The 20,738-nt window shown below is 46.4% G+C and overlaps 2 protein-coding genes across 4 annotated transcripts in view; one reads left to right on the plus strand and one right to left on the minus strand.

Moving 5' to 3' along the window:
- Positions 1 to 5,359, minus strand: part of CFAP43 (cilia and flagella associated protein 43) — a 40,158-nt gene extending 34,799 nt beyond the window's left edge. Inside the window, exons 1-3 of the mRNA XM_040071392.2 lie at positions 5,257 to 5,359; positions 4,941 to 5,001; positions 3,083 to 3,336 (exon numbers count right to left, since the gene is read on the minus strand). Of these exons, the coding sequence (XP_039927326.1) occupies positions 3,083 to 3,336; positions 4,941 to 5,001; positions 5,257 to 5,359 (418 nt within the window). The remainder of the gene's footprint in view (positions 1 to 3,082; positions 3,337 to 4,940; positions 5,002 to 5,256) is intronic.
- A 97-nt stretch (positions 5,360 to 5,456) lies between these two features.
- On the plus strand, positions 5,457 to 20,516 carry LOC120756126 (glutathione S-transferase omega-1-like). 3 transcript variants are annotated; one of them, XR_009208073.1, is made up of 8 exons: positions 5,457 to 5,587; positions 5,691 to 5,859; positions 7,943 to 8,053; positions 9,551 to 9,773; positions 10,738 to 10,839; positions 12,949 to 13,055; positions 13,317 to 13,545; positions 20,205 to 20,516. XR_009208073.1 is itself a non-coding variant. In XM_058421522.1 (6 exons), the coding sequence occupies exons 1-6, from the start codon at positions 7,821 to 7,823 to the stop codon at positions 13,468 to 13,470; spliced, it is 729 nt and encodes a 242-aa protein (XP_058277505.1). In that variant the 5' UTR covers positions 7,773 to 7,820; the 3' UTR covers positions 13,471 to 14,098. The 3 variants fall into 3 exon arrangements, 1 of the variants encoding a protein (XP_058277505.1); XR_009208072.1 differs by lacking the exons at positions 5,457 to 5,587; positions 5,691 to 5,859 and adding an exon at positions 7,773 to 7,854 and having other exon boundaries at positions 7,945 to 8,053; XM_058421522.1 differs by lacking the exons at positions 5,457 to 5,587; positions 5,691 to 5,859; positions 20,205 to 20,516 and adding an exon at positions 7,773 to 7,854 and having other exon boundaries at positions 7,945 to 8,053; positions 13,317 to 14,098.
- The last annotated feature ends 222 nt before the right edge of the window (positions 20,517 to 20,738 follow it).

Consider the following 20,738-nt stretch of genomic DNA (forward strand, 5'->3'; position numbering starts at 1 on the left):
CTGGGAATCTGCTTTCTGCTGACTTTTCTTTTGTCCAGTATGATCTACTTTATGTTCTCATCAAATTTGCATATTTTTCAATATTCAGATTAATATTTGATGGCATTTGCATTTTTAGGTGCTATCCAAGAACTGATTAACATCACTTGAAGAAAATGGTTAAAACTGTTTCTTAATTTATTGGACAATTGGACTGTTAATCTAAGTAATATTTATAGCTTTAGTATTTGTCACTATTGCTGAGAGGAGAAATCTCAAATGCATATACTGCTATAAATGGATTCAGTATAATCCTTTAGTCTGGCTGTAATAAATTCACTCACAGAAATGAGCACGAAGCAAACAATGGTTAACATTTATAGCATATGCAAAAAATGGGAATTATTCATACACATGCAGTAGCCATTATTAAAATTACAGAAAGCTATAAACTACAATTTTGACTTTTAAAGATATCAGTGTATCTTGCTTTCTAAAGATCTGTCAGCACGGTCTTGTCTCAAACCTACCACATACTGTCAGATACTGGGGCTTATAATAGATAATTTACCAAGATCTGAAACTGTGATGAAACATATATCTGAAAAGGAATCTGACATTAAGCTTCTCATTTGAACAGAAAAGAATAAATATTAGGGATACAATATCTCAGATGAAAGGCAGCTTTTAGTTATCCACAAGCTCTTTATATTTTGAGACTGACATCTTTCAAAACATCTCTTATACCTCTGATTCCAAACTAGCTGCTTAAAGTCCCGGGGCTGTGCAATTGTCATGCAGTCATGACATCTAATGCTCAACACTGTGATTTCTGACATCTATACACACACATATCTTCAATAAATGCACAATATAATCCAATCACAAAAATGAAGGTCCTGATTTCATAGTAAATTCACATACCTCTGTTCAAATTATTATATTCTAAGCTTAATATTCCAATGCAATTGTATTTTGTTACTAAATTCTTTGTGACTTAGGATGTTTTTTATGACAATTACCTGCTGATAGTGGTAGCATGCTGATTCAAACTGGTTAAAATTGTTTGGCCTTGGAAATTACGAGTACTTTAAAGTTTTAAAAGTTTCTAGGTATTTCTGGTTTCAGGAATGATCTAAAGAAGTTTTTCAGGATGGTGCATTTTTGTTTAAGAGCACACAGTGAACACATTGGACCACTGTGTTACTTTTGCTGTAGGTGACAAGTGTGGCAGCTGTCAGGTCAGTGAGTCTTTTTCGGTTTCCAGTGTGATATACACAGGCATCCTTCTTGAACTCCTGTGTGTGATCAGAGTTCACAGCAAACATTATTCTTCTTCAGAAGGATAAAGAAGAGGCATCGATAATAGTATCTACTCTCATTACTGAAATTCTGAAATTCCAGGGGTTTCTGCATCTTCACTTATAATTGTACAAAAGTTCATCAGTAAACTGAGACTATACCAACTATTCCTTACATGTTGCTCGCCTTTCTCCTACTTCACCCTCCCCATTTATTTTGAAATGCTCAGACTCCACAGTAAATGGGAGCCTTCTGGCAATGGAGGCAAGAGCAGGATTGTATTTTACAGTACAATTAAAATATCAAATATTCTACCTTTCTGTACCTGCACTGCATTATATGCTATTTCACATCAATGAGCAGAGAATTATGATCTAACCCAGTGATCCAAGTTAGTGTAATCACTCAGCAAAATTATAAGCCAGAACTAAGATCAAGCAAAAGTAATTAAGAGGACCACTGAACAGTCCAGGAGGACAAACCAGTACAAACTGTCTTTAGAACCCTTTTCCTCTTTCCAGCAGGCAACTTTCTTCCACAAACAGCATGGTGCTCTACTTCCAACAGTGAACAGATAATTAACTGATGCTGGAGGCTCTGGAAGCACTCCAAAAAACAAAATTTGGAAGAAGGTAAAAGATAACTTTGCTACAGCAAACAGCCATTTTGACTAGTGTCTACTAACAGTAGAAAATAAACAGCAATTTTGGTACAGAAAGTTTGCAGACAGTGATCAGTCAGAAGAAAAAAAAAGAGATGAAGGCAACCAGTATGTGTTCCACGTTTGTTAGCTTAATCTATGCTAAAACAGTAGTCATACAAAAATATGAATTAAATACAAATGGTATAAGAGAATTTTTTTTTACTCTTACCATACTGAAAGAACAAACTCCGGGACTGAAGAGTAACTGGCGAGATATGGGCCTCTAAAACTAAATGCAAGCAAGGTATAGTCCAGCTGAGCATCACCTGAAATGTAAAAATAAAGAGCATGGCCTTTGATTGTCCCAGACCTTCTTTATAGTACCACAGATACTCTTCTCACTTCCTTTATATCCGTTTTAACTCTTTAAATATTCTTCAGGCCTTTGATTTCTTTACTTAACTGCAGATTATTCTTTTAATTTGATCATAAAAGTCTTCCCTTTGTATCACTGCTTGGATTTCTTTCAATGTCCTTTCCAATAATACCTTGAAATTGTAAAGTATTTTTCCTCAAGTCCCATGAAATCCTTTGCAGTCATAATTTTATTCATATACATGAAAAAGCAAGTATCATGATCCTTATTTAAATGGCAAGGGAACTGAAACATGAATAGGGTAAGCATCTAAACCAAGGAGAGAAATTACATGAGACAGGAAAAAACATACATTAAATCTTGGACTCCAAAGTTAAACTGCAAGAACCCTCATCCCCTACAACCTGGATTTCTCATCTGGCTTTCAGCAGTCTGCTTGGGAGTCTACTGCAGTCTGATTTTATTGCTTATTTGGGCTACATTTTCCTAAGACTTATTCCATTTAACTCCTTTTCTTTTTCTTTCAAATTAACTACATTATGTACGGTCATATTCTGTCCCAGCTCCCAGCTTAAACCTAAATAAAAGTCTTGCAGTGGAAAATTCCTTCCACTGCTCTCCATGAATTTCTTCATGAGACAGTTCCCTATCACATGTCCTGTGACAGGGACAAACAGTCCCTGTGTTTCAAGTTTTATAAAAAAAGCCCCACAACTTCAGAAACTGATGATTACAGTATTGTTTTAATGAAATGCTGATGATGAGGGCTACCACATCAGTACCTTTTAATTCTGTCAGTTTACTCAGTTCTGGAAAGGTGTAGATGTGTATGACGGGGTTCAGCTTCCGGTCAGAAAAGGCCACCACTCGACGGTTGGCATTTGCTGCAAAGGCTCCCACCTGGCCAGTCTGACACTGCACTGCTCTTGTCTTCTTTGTTTTGATGTCCAGGAAGAGGATGTAATTACCACATGGGTAGCAGACAGTTTGATTGTTGACAAAGGCCAAGTTCTTGTTTGAGAATCCCTGAACCCAACTGAAAACAGAGCAACTGAATGTTAAAACATTAATAAGACACACATTTCTCAAAATATGGTGCAAAGGGAAATGTTGTAGCCTAAGTTACAGTGAACTGATGGTTGGGATTTGTTAGACGCATACCAGTGTTGCAAAACCACAACAACTAAGATCTGGTATTATTAGAGTCACTAGTTCAGCATTTCCAAAGACATAAGGTCAATCTTACCCAGATGCATTTGAAAGGACAGGCATAAGAACATGGAGAGATGCTTTTATTAATTTCAGTCTGCACTAAAAATAAAGTCAGCCAAGTTCACAGGCTCTGGTTTCGTACTCACAAACCCCAGCAAAGGGTACAACTTTATTTGAAAGAATTGCATGGGTACGATCTATACTTGGGACCCAATTGTGTTTGCTTAACCTTTTTGCACTTTCATAGTTCATCTCATACACATAAAATAAAAATTATAAAGGTACAGCTTCTGTTTATATGAAGGAAACCAGGAGGACTGTTCTCCTTTAAAGACTCCAGTACTTTAACATGGTAAAACTCTGGAATGTAAACAGGATGTGTTACACAAGGTCTGAAATAAATTACTGAAGAGCACTCTGTTTATGAACTTAAAACATGTCAACAAATTCGTAACTGCTTGCAGATGTTTTTACTTTTCAAAAAGTGTGTGGACAAACATGAGGGTGGTCTTGCCCAAGGGATTTGCATTTACCACCAAGTGAGGATGTCAGTTTAGCCTGCTGGTACCACAGCAGGAAAGTTCCAGCAGTAAGGGATACCCTCTGTGTACAACGCTGCTGTTAGCTTCCTCTCTTTGAATTCTCATTCAGAAACAGCCCATCTCTGCTCTTTTTCCAAATCAGAGAATCTGACTGGGAGAGACCTTTGTTCTCTGCAATGACCAGAAGCATTTCACAAACATAAGTCAGTCATAAACCACCTCAGTTGCTGACCCTTTGTACACTTCAGAGAAGATGGTACTAAAGTCTCCGCACTCTCATACTTAGGCACGTTTTAAAATTACTGGTTTGAGATAAATTTATGTCCACCAATAACTTCCCATTATATTTTCTGATGAGTTTCTGCTCTTGGCTTCTTCTTCTACAGAGGAGTCAAGTGGAGCCTGAGAGGAGTGGGAGCACTGACACTGTGCTTGTTGAAAGCCATGGCAACAGAGGAGACATTTCAGCTGATGTTTTTCTGGGCCTTCGTTCACACAGGAACAGGTTGTATGGGATGCCATGGCATCCTCTCTGAACATGCTTGCAGAACTAGCTCTGTGCTCTTCTGCAACATTAGGTCTGAATCAGTGGAAATAAAGCATTTCTAACTTCTGTTTGTGGAGGTAAAACGGAATCTAGAAAACTTGTAAGCAGGGATAAATTTATGAGGGTAACACTGCAATTTATCATTTTTACACATCCAGTAAAGGCCTAAAGGGATAAGGGTTCAGGCTGTTATAAATAAAAGAGATAGATAAGATAAATAGATAGATAGATAGATAGATAGATAGATAGATAGATAGATAGATAGATAAACTTCTTTACTGTGCAAGCGACCATGCACTGGAACAGGTTTTTTCAGACAGGCTGTGGAGTCTCCCTCACTGGAGCACTTCCAGAACCGTCTGGATGTAATCCCACGCGCCATGCTCCGGGATGACCCTGCCTGAGCAGGGAGGTCAGACGCACTGTGGTCCCTTGAACCCGTCCTATTCCGTGATCCTCTCATCTGTGCCCACGCTTCTCTCCCTCCCCTCCCGCGCTGCCCTGACAGCCCCCAACGCCGCAGCCTCCCTTCCTCTCCGTCTGACTGCTTTGTTCACGGAGCCGCCGCGGGGCGAGCACAGCGCAGGACACCGCACAACCCACCCCCCTCGGGCTCAGGAGCGTGAGGGGGCTGTGCCGGCCGCCCCCACCTCACTTCCAGCGGCCCCTCCGTGCCCGGCCCCTCCGTGCCCGGCCCCGCCGCCATCGCCGCCGCCGCGGGACCCGCACACCCTGGCAACAGCAATGGCGCCCGCCATTGGCCGGGCTCGGGGCACGCAGCTGATTGGCCCGCGCCTCTGCGCCAGCCAATCAATGAGCACGGGCGGGTATTTACGAGCCCAGCGGGGTCAGTGCCCTCACCGAGGCAGCGGGATGTGTGAGGGGGGGATGTCGGGTTTTTTATGGTTGCTAGCATGGGGTTGTTCTGCTCTTGAGCCACTGGTATCTGTGGCTTTTTAACCTGGGCAATCGTTGCTGAACCAAGTGTAGGAATGCATTAGCCTTGGGGGAGGGACTGCGGGTTCCATCTCTTGGTTGCCCTGTAAGTCCCTGCACCTGGTCCAGTGCCATCTGCCCGTCTCTTTGCAGGACAGCTGTACCTATTTTCCCATTGCCTCTTGTGTCTTTCTGGAGTCACCATCCCTAAAGATGCTCAGGAGGAGTCTGGATCTGCTGCTGGGTGATGTGGTTTAGGGGTGACAGTTGGACTTGATGATCTTCAATATCTCTTCCAGCCTTGATGATTCTTAATTCTACAAGTTACAAAAGTTCTTGGCTTGTGTATGATAAAACTCCCGAAGCTTCAGAGTGAGCTGAGGAGAAGTTTTCCCCAGGAAAGAAGAGAAAGCACAACTGCAGCCTTTCTCTCTGTACTTGAAGGTTTTAGCCTGGTAACACAGAAAAAACCTCCAAGCACTTAAAAAATAGATTACCTCTCTTAAGGGGAGGAGTGTTATTTGTCGTGTATTGGTTCTGTTAGCTTGCTGTTGCCAATCTGTACAGCAGCAGTGCGCAGATTTGCAATTCTGGTGCGCGCTCATCACAGTGCGAGAGAGCAATGGAGGGAGGGTGGCATTTCTGTCCAGCGGCAGCAGGCCAAGCCCATTCCTTACCTCTTGTCCTAACAGGCACAGCATGCCAGGCAACCCCAGGAGAGAATGAGGAAGTGGGCTTATTTTCTTTGGTACTTCTGAGGGCCTAGTGTAGCATGTGGGTCTTGTGATGCTGGTTTGAGTTCCTACATGCCTGTCCCCAGGCTGTGAGTTAGCAGACTGCCAGTGTGTTTCATAATTGCGATGAGAAATTTTGAAATAATTTTCTCTGTTTTCATCACCCAAATTTTTGCTGAATCTTTACTAAGGATAGATACTTAGAGGAATAAGGACTATGTCCTCTAACACAGGTTGTTGTTGTTTTTATGGTAAGGGAAATTATTTTATTGGCAAAGAACACCTTTTGTACAGGTTCTGTTTGGCTAGGGCATGGCAGACTTGTGCAACATATTACCACTCCCTTTCTGTGCTGAGCTGCTTAATATATACATAATCAAGCAGAAATGACTCAACAAAAATCATGTTCCTCTGTTGCAATGGATAATGGGGTCATGGTTATGTTACTAGTGGCCATCTTGGTGTTTATCTGCAGGTGAGATCACCACAAAAAATATTGGTCTTTGTGTCTGAGGCCCAGCTCCAGGGACAAAATCAAACCAGAACAGGATTTGTCCCCTGTGCAAGCATGGATCCACTGACAAGAGTGGAGAATGCTCTATTAGCTTTGGGGGCTTGACAGGGGAGTGTGCATTGCCAGGATTTTCCCTCCCTTTGGGAAGAGCTGTGCCAGCCCACTGTTCCCTATAAATGTGCTGTTTCCTATTAATGTACAGTGCCAACCTGACGATTGGTGTGTGGAGTCACAGGAAGGGACTCACTTTACATCTGTGGTCAGAGATCAACTTGGACACTGTGAATGTGTAGAAATCATTAAGAGGAAAACACCTCCATTTCCATTATTATACTCCAAGGAAAGCTTGTACAAAGAAGGCCCTGGTGCCCTAATCTGGAGAGGGAGCAAAGGGACAGAGAAGACTTCCATCTGCGCTTTGGTTCTTTCTTTTGCTCTACGCATGTGCTGATGCTCCCACAAGAAGCAAGCATGAATCCCTCTATAACTATACTGTAGTAATTAATTTAGATTTTACTTCTGCTCTGCCCTCTTGTCTGCTGGGTTATTGTCTCTTCTCTGGGTTTTTAAAATGAAGCAGAACAGCTGCAGGAGAGATAAACCCTTCTTGTTACCCTCAAGGTGGGGTTGGATCGGGTTTTGGAGGGTGGTAGGTGATGCAGGAGGAGGCACTGAGGGGAACCTGGTACCTCAGCAGCTGCTGGAGGCGCTGCTTATAAATCCACCTGGCCCGTGAGGTGCAGTTCGGCCGTGGGTGTCCTGTGTCCACGGGAATGCCGGACGTGGTTGTGCAGTTATTGGTAAACACGGAGAGAGCAGCTGAACACTGCCGGTCCCAGCTGGGTGGGCAGGGATGCCAGCTCAGGCAGAAACACCGGGCAAGCTGTTCGGGTCAGCAGCTCGGCCGGGCCGGGAGGGAGGCAGGCCGAGAGGCGGAGCCGGACGCCCGTGCCCGCGGCGGGCGGTGCCGGCGGCCCTGGGGCGGGGCGGGGCGGTGCCGAGGGGCAGTCACGGATCGGAGCCCGTGGTGTCGGCATGTCGGGCCATCACTCCCGCAGCCTGGGCAAGGGTAAGCGGCGCGGGGCCGGCGCAGCTCCCCGCCTGGGTGGGTGCCGGCGGTGACAGCCCCTCTCTCATTTCTCCTCTCCGCTCCCCGCAGGTAGCGCGGCGCCGGGCCCTGTGCCCGCGGGGCTGATCCGGCTCTACAGCATGCGCTTCTGCCCCTACGCGCAGCGGACGCGCCTGGTTCTCCTCGCCAAGGGCGTCAGGTGAGCTCCTCCCGCACCCCAGGGCCCGCACGGAGCGAGCGGCGGGCCTAGCTTCCTTTCCTTCCTAAATTAAACATCCCTGAGCGAGCTGATTCGGAAGAGGCTTTCTGTGAGTGATTCCGCTCTAAAGCTTGGATAGGTAGAATGAAATCAGCTGCATGAAGGCCCAAAGTAAAAAAAAACCCAGCTGATTTGCTTTTATGATTCTTGCCTGTGATAGCTTGCCTTGAGTAAATGTGAGTAGAGGCATAACATACATTGGTTATTTTTGAAGTCAGTGGCCGTGGAAATTCTGGAAGGTACCAATATTCAGTGTTTCTGTTGTGTCATTGCCCCGCAAAACACACTAGTGAGTGAATGACCTTTTTAAAAGGGGAAATGTACTGTGTTCCTGTAACATTGTCTTGTTCTCGTGCTGTAGTAAGTTAATGAAATCCAGTGCTTGTGTTTGTTTCTTTTTCAAAATAGCCATGTAATTTCAGCATTCTTGAATAGGGTCTAGTGTCTCCCTCAGGTACAAATTAAAATTAACTGGTTTTCCCATCTTTTTCTGGTACTACCAAGTCCAAGGCCTGCCAGCGGTTTTTTAAGCAATGCAGGTCTGGGAGTTCCTGTTGCAACAGGGAATGCTAACAGGTCTCTTGATAGTAAGATGAGAGCTGAGTTAGTTTTGTTTTTCACATGGTCTTTTGGGTTTTTTTTGGAAGAGTAGATGCAATAAAACTTGTAGGTCAGTTTAATTATGGTTTTATTTAGTGTCTTTGGGCTGATTTTGGAGCTGGGAGGTTTGTTGTAGCAAAGTGATTTTGGAGGGGTTTAATGGCTACCTAGATGTGATAGTTGCCTTCTGGTAACTTCTCAGTTGTTTTGAAGGTTCATCTATGTTTAGCAGACCTTTGGGCTTACTAGGAGTTTTCTGCGGTCACACATATAACTCACCATATAACTTCTGTTTTTTTAATATAGACATGTTTCCCATGTATTTTTTTTATCAACATCTATTTGCCTTTACCTTAAGCACTTGTTCTGTATGAGGCCATAGGTTGGGAAGATAAGTAGGAAGGATGCTTTCCTCATTTGCTCTTAGGTGTAAGGGCAGGCTAAGGTTCAGGTGTATTTCTTGATTGGGGTGTAGCTCATTTGCAATCAACTGCTTCTTCTTAGACTGCCCCTGAACTCAGATGGGGTAAGTCTGCTGAGTTCTAGTCTTTGTTTTTATCCTGGTAGCTGGGTGCTTGTTAAACTAATAAAATACATGCATACAGTCTGCAAACAACTCATTACAAGTCAATGCATACTTTCTCCTACAAAGGTGGCAGTATTTCTGTGCCAAAGGATAAATCCTGCAAACAACTTTAAAGAAACAGGGGAGTGCAGGGGCTTGAGGGTTGAGCCTCTCAGGTACTGAACTGTTGAGGTGACTGCATTTCACCATGGTATGGAGTGAACTGGAGCAGAATTGAGCCTGTCTGGGTCTTGTTTCTTTTGCTCTTTTAGCCATGAAGTAATCAATATCAATCTGAAGAACAAGCCTGACTGGTACTTTGAGAAGAACCCCTCTGGGCTGGTTCCTGTTCTGGAGACCAGCAAGGGCCAGCTGATCTGGGAGTCCCCAATCACCTGTGAGTACTTGGATGAAGCGTTCCCAGGGAAGAAGCTGATGCCCTCAGACCCGTATGAGCGAGCCTGTCAGAAGATGCTCTTGGAAGACTTCTCAAAGGTACTGTGTGATCAGAATGGGACTGTGTTTCTGACTTCACTGTTGCACCAGAAACAGCCGCTCTGTTGCTGATGTTGCTTTCATCCTTTAAGACAATTTTGTGTCTGGGATGAGCACTTAAATAAGTAAAGGGGACATTTGGGGCCTTTTTGATGTGAGCACATATAGTCCACTGTGACTCTGAATTGCTCCCAGAATTATGTGCAAGGATGGATGCAGGAAGGCATCCAAGTAAGTGAAAATTTGTACAACCGAGGCAGGGTTTTCAGCATCCTACAATAGAGCAAAGGTTAGCAGACCAAACCAGCTGAATATGTGAGACCTGGGAAGAGACAATTGCTTTATTTTATTCTGATCCTTTCTGTAGGAAGTACTGTGGAAATGCAGGATGTGGGAAGTGCCTGAGAGCCTAAAACCATGGACAAGAGATGGCACGTGGCTGTAAACATGGGACTTGTATAGGGAGGCTGGTTTTGGCTCTCATTTGGGATTGGAGCTGGTCAACTGGAGTTAACCTCTCTAGTACGTGATTTTAGGAGCCTAGGAAGTGAAAGAAGTCCCTTGGATATGAGACAGGAGATGCAAAGGAATGTGGACAAAGAAGGGAAATAAAAGGGAGAATATATTTGCAACAGGCCTTTGTAAATAAGCCAAATGGAAAGAGGGGAGAGTGTTGCAAGAAAGAAAATGTGCAGATGGGAAATGCTCTTCTTTTCACTGTTCTCTTCTTATTACAGAACTAAAATTCATTACTGTTTGTATTCATTCTTCCTCTAGGCTTTTGCTTGCCTTTTATGAATTATAGAAGATTTTTATCAATGGACTTTATGTAGCTCTTTAATGTCAAATCTCTTAAGATTTAACTTGCATTTAATATCTTAAAATGTTAACTTAGAAGTTTTGAGTGACTGACTTGCATTCTTGTAATGGGTGCATTAAAAACTTTATACTTTCCTTTGTATAGATAACATCCTTGGTTTTCAAGCATGTTTTGGCAATCAAAGATGGACAGGACACCACTGCAGTGAAAGCAGAGATTGCTGAAAAGTTTGGCAAACTTGAAGAGGTGAGAGTATTTCATAATAACAAGCAGTTTGCCAGCCTTTGTATGTTTCTTTTTTTTATTTCATGCTGTGGTCTTTGGAGGTAGATCTCTCATTTAGTTGGTAGTTACAAGAAACAATCCATTTATTACCCTCAGCCCAGGATGCACAAAGGGCACCATTGGAATAAATTTCAAGTAGTGAAGCTGAACTTTATCTAGCTAAGCTCTAATGATAAAGACTGTGTAGACTTGTAGAGATTTTTGAATTCTAGCAGACTGCTGTTGTCTTGGCTATCTTTATTCTGCTTTATGTGAAGGAGACCTTGCAGCATGTACTAAGAACAGGGGCTGAAGAGTCTGAGCTGCTGAAGAGCATCTGTGCTGAAAGCTGTGCAGATACTTTGGTGATGACATTAAATATTTTTCATTCTGGAGCTTATCTTTGGGGTGGAAGCAGGATGTAATGTGTGCTTTGTATAAATCCCACCCTGGACCATGTTCTGCTACTGGTGGTGTAATGCAACTTCAGTGGAGCTCCAGGAAGTGTCAGGCGGCTTTGATGCTGTGTTAGCCACTTGACAGTCCATGTCAGGAATGATTCTTGGCTAGTCTGAACGGCTGTTGGACTTGTCTTTGTCATGAACCCATTCCTTCTGTCTTTAGCAGCCACTGCCAATGCTTGGGTGAGCAATGAAGAAGAGTTCCTCTGGAGTATTTCTGTCCTGGTGCAAAGCTGCCAATAACCTTTTAGTACTTTCCTAGTTCTAACAGTCTGGTGCATTCTGCTTTCCCATCCCCTTGGGCTGCCAGAGCACAATTGTTTCCAGGGGAGTCTTGTCCATCTGATTGGACTGAGGCTGGAGTAGTGTAGGTGAAGTGTTCCTGGGGGAAGTGGTTTCACTTCCCTGAAATACAGATGTTTAGTACATCTTCTTCTTGCTTGGTTAATGCTGTGAAAAAACTTGCTGTTCTTTCAGTGTCTATTTTACTATACCCTGAATGATTCTGCAGCAGCAGCTGATGGTCAGCTGTGAATGAGAGGCCAGAACAGAGGCATGGAAACTTCCCTCAGCATATTGCAAGAGATATTCCAGAGGGGAAGTACTTTGGAGCGCTTCTATATTTTGATTTCTGCTGCCCAACAGAGGGGGCTGTGTTCCCATCTCTGCCCCTGTGTAGCTGCTGGTTGTGTTCTCCCAGACAGCTCCATGCTTCCTGAAGGGCTGCTTTAAGATTTCTACTAGATCGTGGGGGTTGTGGACAGGGAATCAATGCCATATGACTGTATAGGGTGGTGTGCGTCCAAAAAAAGACCAAGATTTGTAAGGTCTCTTGAGTTCTGCCTTTAAAACACCAAAGTGCCTGACAATAGAGCCACTAATGAATCTAGAGCCACTAATCTAATGAAAGAAGAGAACAAGCTCTGGAGGGTCCTTATAGCATATTAAACTTGGATGACCATGATACTTGAAAATGCATCAGAGTCATAAATGTAACAGGAGAACTTGCTGCTTGCTTTGTGACCCTGCTTTCTGTGCTGAGCTATGAGGAGGATCTCTTTCTGGTGTAAGTTACACTTCCTTCCTGTTGCCTTTGCTTCTGGAATCAAATGCAGTTTGAGACGTAATGTTAGAAATGCTTCCCTGACGCCACTTGACCTCAACTGCCATGGGAAAAGAGTCCCTGCTAAAGTGGTGCTCTAATTTAGCAGGATGATAAATTTAGCTGGATGTTTTGCTCAAGAAATGCATGTGTGTTGCTGTGTTCAATTAGTCTGTGCCATTTATGTTTATGCTTTATGACAAGCAAGAAATCACAAACATTCAGAGCTAAACTCCTCTTTGTGCACATGCTGCAGCTTGCTAGTGACTCATATTTTGTGACAGTTTTTGAACCTCAGGAGAAGAGTTGGGCTGAGATTATGAAATAGCAGCTGTAGTATTAAGCGTAACTATACTGACTAGCTCTGACTATGGTAGTACTGTGAGCACAAGGGAAATACACTGTACCTCCTTCCTTTGCTCACTGATCCCTGTAGTGTGCCTGCCTTCCACTATGCAGTGGGGCTTTTGTGTAGTGTTCTGCTGTGCTTTTCCTTGGGGGGAAACTGACACTTCTCACCCTTCACAGGTCCTGTCCAAACGCAACACGTTGTTTTATGGTGGGGACTCAATCTCAATGATTGACTACATGATCTGGCCATGGTTTGAACGTCTGGAACCTTTCCAGCTGAAAGAGTGAGTATTTCCCTGGCTTCTAGTGTGTTCTGAAGTGCCTCAGCATCAATATTCCTGGTGTACAGTGCAGCAGTGGGCCGCTCCTGGTGCTTTTGAAGAAAGCTTGTATTATGTTGCAGTTTGGAGTTGCATCCTGCTCTAAATTGGACATTGTACTGGGAAAAAGAAAGTAGTAAAATGGAACTGTTCAAGCTGTTTTGTTTCCTTGATGCCCTCCAAATTTTTCATTTGTGTTTCTCAGTCTCTTCCTTTTTCCTGTAGCTCTTTGAATCACACCCCAAAGCTCCAGCGCTGGATGGAGGCCATGAAGGAGGACCCTGCTATCAAGGCTACAATAACTGACCCCCAGACATTCAAAAATTACCTCCAGCTGTATCTGAAGAACAGCCCTGAGGCATGTGATTATGGGCTCTGAGGTGCCAGTAGGAACATGCTGGCTGAAGTGTTAATGCTGTTTTTCAATGTGGGAAGTCAGTGTAATTTGGTGGAGGCTTGTTGGGGTTTAAGTCTCCTGTGGAATTTTTTCCCCCCCTCCCAAGTTGCTAGGAGACTAAGTGGTGAGTGCTTAACGTGGACAAAAGAGCTGATAACTTAGTTTTGGGGGAGGGAAAAAAGCTCCCGGAGAGAGCGGAGGGTGGGGGGATCTCGCGGTTTTTTCTTTTCTTTTTTCTTCCGGGGGGAGCACGGATCGGGCCACGGCTGGCTGGAGTCCACGGTTAACGAAGGAGTCTGGTCCTGGGAATTCTACCATCTGTTGGAGTATCCAGGAATTCGGAGTTTCTTCGCTGTCCTGCTGGATTTTGGGTGAGACCGGGTCCCGCCGCTGCTTCTTCTCCGGCACTGCCACCTCTGCCTGCCGAGGACACCCCGTGCCTGCGGAGGACAGTCCACCGCGCCCGGCTTCCAGCCATCAGCGCCGGAGCTTCCACCGTGTGCCCTCGGGGTTCTTGGTTCTGTTCTACTATTGTTATAATTGCTGTTGGTTTTTTTTTGTCTGTCCTGTTATATTTACTAGTAAAGGACTGTTATTCCTTTTCCCCATAGCTCTGACTGAAAAGTTTTATTCTTAATCTTCCGAATTATAATAACACGGAGGGAAGGATTCAAATTCCTCATTTCCTAGAGAGGCCTGCCTCTCCATAGCAGATACCTGTCTTTTCAAAAACCAAGACAGAATTTGGCGCCCAGATCGTGGGGCATTGAGAGAAAAAGGAATAACAGTTCTTAAGTGCCTACATTGCTGTGCACTGGATATCATGTGGTCTTGCTTAACCTGGTTTGGGTGGCATGTGGGTGTGGCCGTATTTCTCCCATTTGCAGGCCCTTTTCTAAACATGGGCCCTGTAACTAAGGTTACTGTGGCTGTCATCAATTTTGCTATATGGGTTAACGAAGTGAGGAAATCGTGGATTTTTAATTTCCTCTGGAAGGCAGGCACATGGATTCAGGGCTATCATACACTAACTGTGTGTTTCTGGAGTTACTTTAACAACGGTACCTACTGTGAAGAAATGACACCGGGGGAAATTTTTTCACAACCCTTCACCCAGCTCTTTGGGCCTACCCCACCAGTCTTTGAAGGGTTCAAATCTCTGAATGTTAATGACATCATACAGTGGCTGGTGTTGCTGGTATGCCTGTTCTGTTTAGCATTTAGAGATAAGGGGAGACTGACCTGGATAACCACCCTGATACCTACCCTAGAGAATAAGGATGCTGCCCCACAGCCTGAGCCTGTCCCACAGCCTGACCCTGCCCCACAGCCTAAGCCCGTCCCACAGCCTGACCCTGCCCCACAGCCTGACCCTGCCCCACAGCCTGAGCCCGTCCCACAACCTGACACTGTCCCACAGCCTGCCTCAGGAATAAACCACCCAGATTTGGTGAAGGAGATAGGTGAGATGCTGAGGGAGTACCTTTCCCCTGTCGTAGCCTCATTAGCCCCAGCTGCTGGGAAACCCTCCCCCTGCCCCGACAAAGGAGAGTCTGATGGTGCAGCAGCAGAACCCACAGACGTTACAACCGTCCAGGTTCCAGCTGAACCACAGGGGCAGCCACAGCCAGCAGCAGTGGCCCCTGTGGAAACAAAGAAGTATAAGGTGAAATCAGAGCACCCAGGCAACAAGGATAAGAAAGGAGGGCCCTCACAACCCGGGGAGGAGTCAGAGGTTGAGATCATCACTGAGTCCCTGACATATGAAAGTCTCCGTAATCTGCAGAAAGATCTTGCACGGCGGGGACGTGAAGCTTATACAGCCTGGTTACTTCGGGTCTGGGACCTTATAGGTACAGGCGTGCAGCTAGATAGTAGTGAGGCAAGGAATTTGGGACCCTTGACCCAGGACTCAGGTGTGAATCAGGTATTCGTAAGGGAGCCAGGGCCCCTTTCCCTTTGGGAGCGGCTTTTAATGAGTGTACGGGAGAGGTTTGTCCACAGAGACAGAATGCAGGAGCACCATCATAGAATGCGCTGGAAGACCCTTGAGGAAGGGATCCAACAGCTGAGAGAAGTGGCGGTATTGGAGGTACTCTTTGGGAGGGGTGGACAGCATGATAATGACCCCGACAAAGTCAAGTGCACAGGGCAAATGCTGTGGAATCTGGCAACTCTAGGACCATCTCAATACGCCACATACATTGCAACAATTCATCCTGATACCAACCGAGAGACAGTGGGTTCTGTAGCCAACAAGCTTAGAAATTACGAGAGTATCATCTGTAGCCCAATGCAGGCTCAGGTCTCTGCTGTGGCTAAGGAACTCAGAGAGGAGATGAGGGAGAAGATGGAGGAGGTGACAGGGAAGATGGAGGAGATGATGAGGAGGAACAGTTCCCATGTAGCACCGGTGCGAGTTACAGGCCCCAGAGTCAGAGGTCAACAGCCCCCAGCTAGAGAGAGAGGGTACACCCCACGAGCTGACCTGTGGTACTTTCTGCGTGACCATGGGGAAGACATGGGAAGGTGGGATGGAAAACCCACTTCTGCCCTGGCAGCACGGGTGCGTGAGCTCAAGGAGAGAAACACTAACCGAGGGGGTTCCACTAAGATGAAGGTAGCCTCGACATCGCACGACCAGGCTGCCAGGTATTATAGAAGTGAGGATGATATGTCAGATCCCCGTGAAGGAACCTCTACCATGTATGCTCAGGAGGGGAATAATGACCGGTGCTAGAGGGGCCCTGCCTCTAGCCAGGGAGAGGCACGGGAAAACCGGGTCTATTGGACGGTGTGGATCCGATGGCCTGGCACATCAGAGCCACAGAAATATGAAGCTTTAGTTGATACTGGTTCTCAGTGTACCCTGATACCATCGGAATATGTGGGGACAGAACCTATTTCCATTGCTGGGGTGACGGGGGGATCACAGGAACTGACTCTGCTGGAAGCCGAGGTGAGCCTGACCGGGAAGGAGTGGCAGAAACATCCAATTGTGACTGGCTCAGGGGCCCCGTGTATTTTGGGCATAGACTTCCTCCGGAATGGTTATTACAAAGACTCTAAGGGATTCAGGTGGGCTTTTGGAATAGCAGCTGTGGAGGCAGAGGGCATTAAGAAATTGAATAGCTTGCCTGGACTGTCGGAGAACCCATCTGCAGTAGGACTTCTAAAGGTAGAAGAGCAACGAGTTCCGGTTGCCACCTCGACGGTGCACCGCCGACAGTATCGGACAAATCGAGATGCCGTGATCCCCATCCACAAGATGATTCGGGAGCTGGAGAGCCAAGGGGTGGTCAGCAAAACCCACTCACCCTTCAACAGCCCCATCTGGCCTGTGCGCAAGCCTGACGGAGAATGGAGATTGACTGTGGACTATCGTGCCTTGAACGAAGTGACTCCACCATTGAGCGCTGCTGTGCCGGACATGCTGGAACTCCAGTACGAGCTGGAGTCCAAGGCAGCAAAATGGTACGCCACAACTGACATTGCTAATGCCTTTTTCTCCATTCCTCTGGCTGCAGAATGCAGGCCTCAGTTTGCTTTCACCTGGAGGGGCGTGCAGTACACCTGGAACCGACTGCCCCAGGGGTGGAAACACAGCCCCACCATCTGCCATGGACTGATCCAGGCTGCACTGGAAAAGGGTGAGGCTCCGGAGCACCTACAGTATATCGATGACATCATTGTGTGGGGGAACACGGCAATGGAAGTGTTTGAGAAAGGAGAGAAGATCATCCACATTCTCCTGAAAGCTGGTTTTGCCATCAAGCAGAGCAAGGTCAAGGGACCTGCCCGAGAGATCCAGTTCCTGGGAGTAAAGTGGCAAGATGGACGGCGGCAGATTCCCACTGAGGTCATCAATAAGATCACTGCAATGTCCCCACCAACCAGCAAAAAGGAGACACAAGCTTTCCTAGGCGCTATAGGATTCTGGAGGATGCACATTCCTGAGTACAGCCAGATTGTGAGCCCTCTCTACCTGGTCACCCGCAAGAAGAACGATTTCCACTGGGGCCCTGAACAGCAGCAAGCCTTTGCCCAGATCAAGCAGGAGATCGCTCATGCAGTAGCCCTTGGCCCAGTCAGGACGGGACCAGATGTGAAGAACGTGCTCTACTCAGCAGCCGGGAACAATGGCCTGTCCTGGAGCCTTTGGCAGAAGGTGCCAGGGGAGACTCGGGGCCGACCACTGGGATTCTGGAGCCGAAGCTACAGAGGGTCCGAAGCCAACTACACTCCAACAGAAAAGGAAATCTTGGCCGCCTATGAAGGAGTTCAAGCTGCCTCAGAGGTGATTGGCACAGAAGCACAACTCCTCCTGGCACCCCGACTACCGGTGCTGGGGTGGATGTTTAAAGGAAAGGTTCCCTCCACCCATCATGCCACCGACGCCACGTGGAGCAAATGGATTGCCCTCATCACTCAGCGCGCCCGCATTGGAAACCCAAATCGCCCTGGGATTTTGGAGATAATTACAAACTGGCCGGAAGGTGAAAACTTTGGTCTCATGGATGAAGAGGAGCAGGAACAAGTGACACGTGCTGAAGAAGCTCCACCATACAACCAACTGCCAGAAGAAGAAACACGCTATGCTCTTTTCACTGACGGTTCCTGCCGCATTGTAGGGATGAACCGGAAATGGAAAGCAGCCGTATGGAGCCCCACACGACAGGTTGCACAAGCCACTGAAGGAGAAGGTGGGTCAAGCCAACTTGCTGAACTCAAAGCTGTTCAACTGGCCCTGGACATTGCTGAAAGAGAGAAGTGGCCAAAGCTCTACCTCTACACTGATTCGTGGATGGTGGCCAATGCTCTGTGGGGCTGGCTGGACAGGTGGAAAAAGGCCAATTGGCAGCGTAGGGGAAAGCCAATCTGGGCTGCAGATGAGTGGAAGGACATTGCCACTCGGGTAGAGAAGCTACCTGTCAAAGTCCGTCATGTAGATGCCCATGTCCCCAAGAGTCGGGCTAATGAGGAGCACCGAAACAACGAGCACGTAGATCAGGCTGCAAAGATAGAGGTGTCAAAGATAGACTTAGATTGGCAACACAAGGGAGAGTTGTTCCTAGCTCGATGGGCCCATGATGCCTCAGGTCACCAGGGTAGAGATGCCACCTATAAGTGGGCACAAGACCGAGGGGTGGATCTAACTATGGACAGTATTTCTCAGGTTATCCATGACTGTGAGACGTGTGCTGCCATCAAGCAGGCCAAGCGGGTGAAGCCCCTGTGGTATGGCGGGCGATGGTCCAAGTATAAGTACGGGGAAGCCTGGCAGATTGACTACATCACCCTTCCCCAAACCCGCCAAGGCAAGCGCTATGTGCTGACCATGGTGGAAGCCACCACTGGATGGCTGGAGACCTACCCTGTGCCCCATGCTACTGCCCGGAACACCATCCTGGGCCTTGAAAAGCAAATCCTGTGGAGACATGGTACCCCTGAGAGGATTGAGTCTGACAACGGGACTCATTTCAAGAACAGCCTTATAAACACCTGGGCTAGGGAACATGGCATTGAGTGGGTGTACCATATTCCTTATCATGCGCCAGCAGCCGGGAAGGTTGAACGATGCAATGGCCTGCTTAAAACCACTTTGAAGGCACTGGGTGCAGGGACTTTTAAGAACTGGGAGAATAACTTAGCAAAGGCCACCTGGTTAGTGAACACTCGAGGTTCCACCAACCGAGCAGGCCCCGCCCAATCTGAGCCCCTGGGAACAAGAGATGGAGATAAAGTTCCTGTAGTACACATGAGAGGAATGCTGGGAAAAACTGTTTGGATTAATTCTGCCTCCAGCAAAGACAATCCCGCTCCTGGGGTTGTTTTTGCTCAGGGACCTGGCTGCACATGGTGGGTGATGCAAAAGGATGGAAAGACCCGCTGCATACCTCAAGGGGACCTTGTTTTTCGGTGAACACTGTGACTGTGTCTGTATTTATATTCACATGTATATATATGTATATTATTTAAAGATTTAAATTCAATATAATATGTTGGTGTGGGAAAAAAAAATTCGGGGTGGATAATGTTGGGGTTTAAGTCTCCTGTGGAATTTTTTCCCCCCTCCCAAGTTGCTAGGAGACTAAGTGGTGAGTGCTTAACGTGGACAAAAGAGCTGATAACTTAGTTTTGGGGGAGGGAAAAAAGCTCCCGGAGAGAGCGGAGGGTGGGGGGATCTCGCGGTTTTTTCTTTTCTTTTTTCTTCCGGGGGGAGCACGGATCGGGCCACGGCTGGCTGGAGTCCACGGTTAACGAAGGAGTCTGGTCCTGGGAATTCTACCATCTGTTGGAGTATCCAGGAATTCGGAGTTTCTTCGCTGTCCTGCTGGATTTTGGGTGAGACCGGGTCCCGCCGCTGCTTCTTCTCCGGCACTGCCACCTCTGCCTGCCGAGGACACCCCGTGCCTGCGGAGGACAGTCCACCGCGCCCGGCTTCCAGCCATCAGCGCCGGAGCTTCCACCGTGTGCCCTCGGGGTTCTTGGTTCTGTTCTACTATTGTTATAATTGCTGTTGGTTTTTTTTTGTCTGTCCTGTTATATTTACTAGTAAAGGACTGTTATTCCTTTTCCCCATAGCTCTGACTGAAAAGTTTTATTCTTAATCTTCCGAATTATAATAACACGGAGGGAAGGATTCAAATTCCTCATTTCCTAGAGAGGCCTGCCTCTCCATAGCAGATACCTGTCTTTTCAAAAACCAAGACAAGGCTCTTCTGTGGTTGCATTTTGTAATGGGGAATAAATCTATGCTGAAAAGGCTGAGAAACTTTCTGTGAACTCCACTCCTTCCTGTTGGGGGGAAGGATTTGCTGGCTTCAAGCAGGAGATGGAAAGTCATGGTTGGCCATGAGTACTGCATAAAGGAAAATGTCTCTACTCCAGAGGTGATGGTCTGTAACCTCTGGCCTCTTGGTAGGCATTGCAGTGGGCAGTCCCTGAACTGATTCTGTTGCCTGATTTAAAAATTGTAATGCTGGTGTCTTGAAAATGAATAAAGAGCAAGTAATGTTGTTTTCAAACAGTCTTCCCTTCCTGTTTCTGGGCAGCTATTAATCACTGGACTGCTTATACAGAGAGAGAGGAGCAGTGTACTGTAAAGGCTAAAACAGATACCGTGGCTTGTGAAGTTGTGATTCCTAATGCAGACTAGTTGTCTTTTCAGACAGCTCTACTGCCAAAATACTCACTTTGCAGCCCTGCCCACTACCCCTGCTGAAGTCATGTTTGCAGGAGCCATCCAG

The sequence above is a fragment of the Hirundo rustica genome, chromosome 8 (assembly GCF_015227805.2).
Source record: "Hirundo rustica isolate bHirRus1 chromosome 8, bHirRus1.pri.v3, whole genome shotgun sequence".
Lineage (NCBI taxonomy): Eukaryota > Metazoa > Chordata > Aves > Passeriformes > Hirundinidae > Hirundo > Hirundo rustica.

Excerpts from the sequence above, each read along its gene's own strand:
- LOC120756126 (XM_058421522.1), top strand. The coding sequence starts at position 7,821 with ATGTCGGGCCATCACTCCCGCAGCCTGGGCAAGG. Across the intron at positions 8,054-9,550 it reads CTCCTCGCCAAGGGCGTCAG|CCATGAAGTAATCAATATCA; the intron begins GTGAGCTCCTCC and ends TTGCTCTTTTAG. Across the intron at positions 10,840-12,948 it reads AGTTTGGCAAACTTGAAGAG|GTCCTGTCCAAACGCAACAC; the intron begins GTGAGAGTATTT and ends CACCCTTCACAG.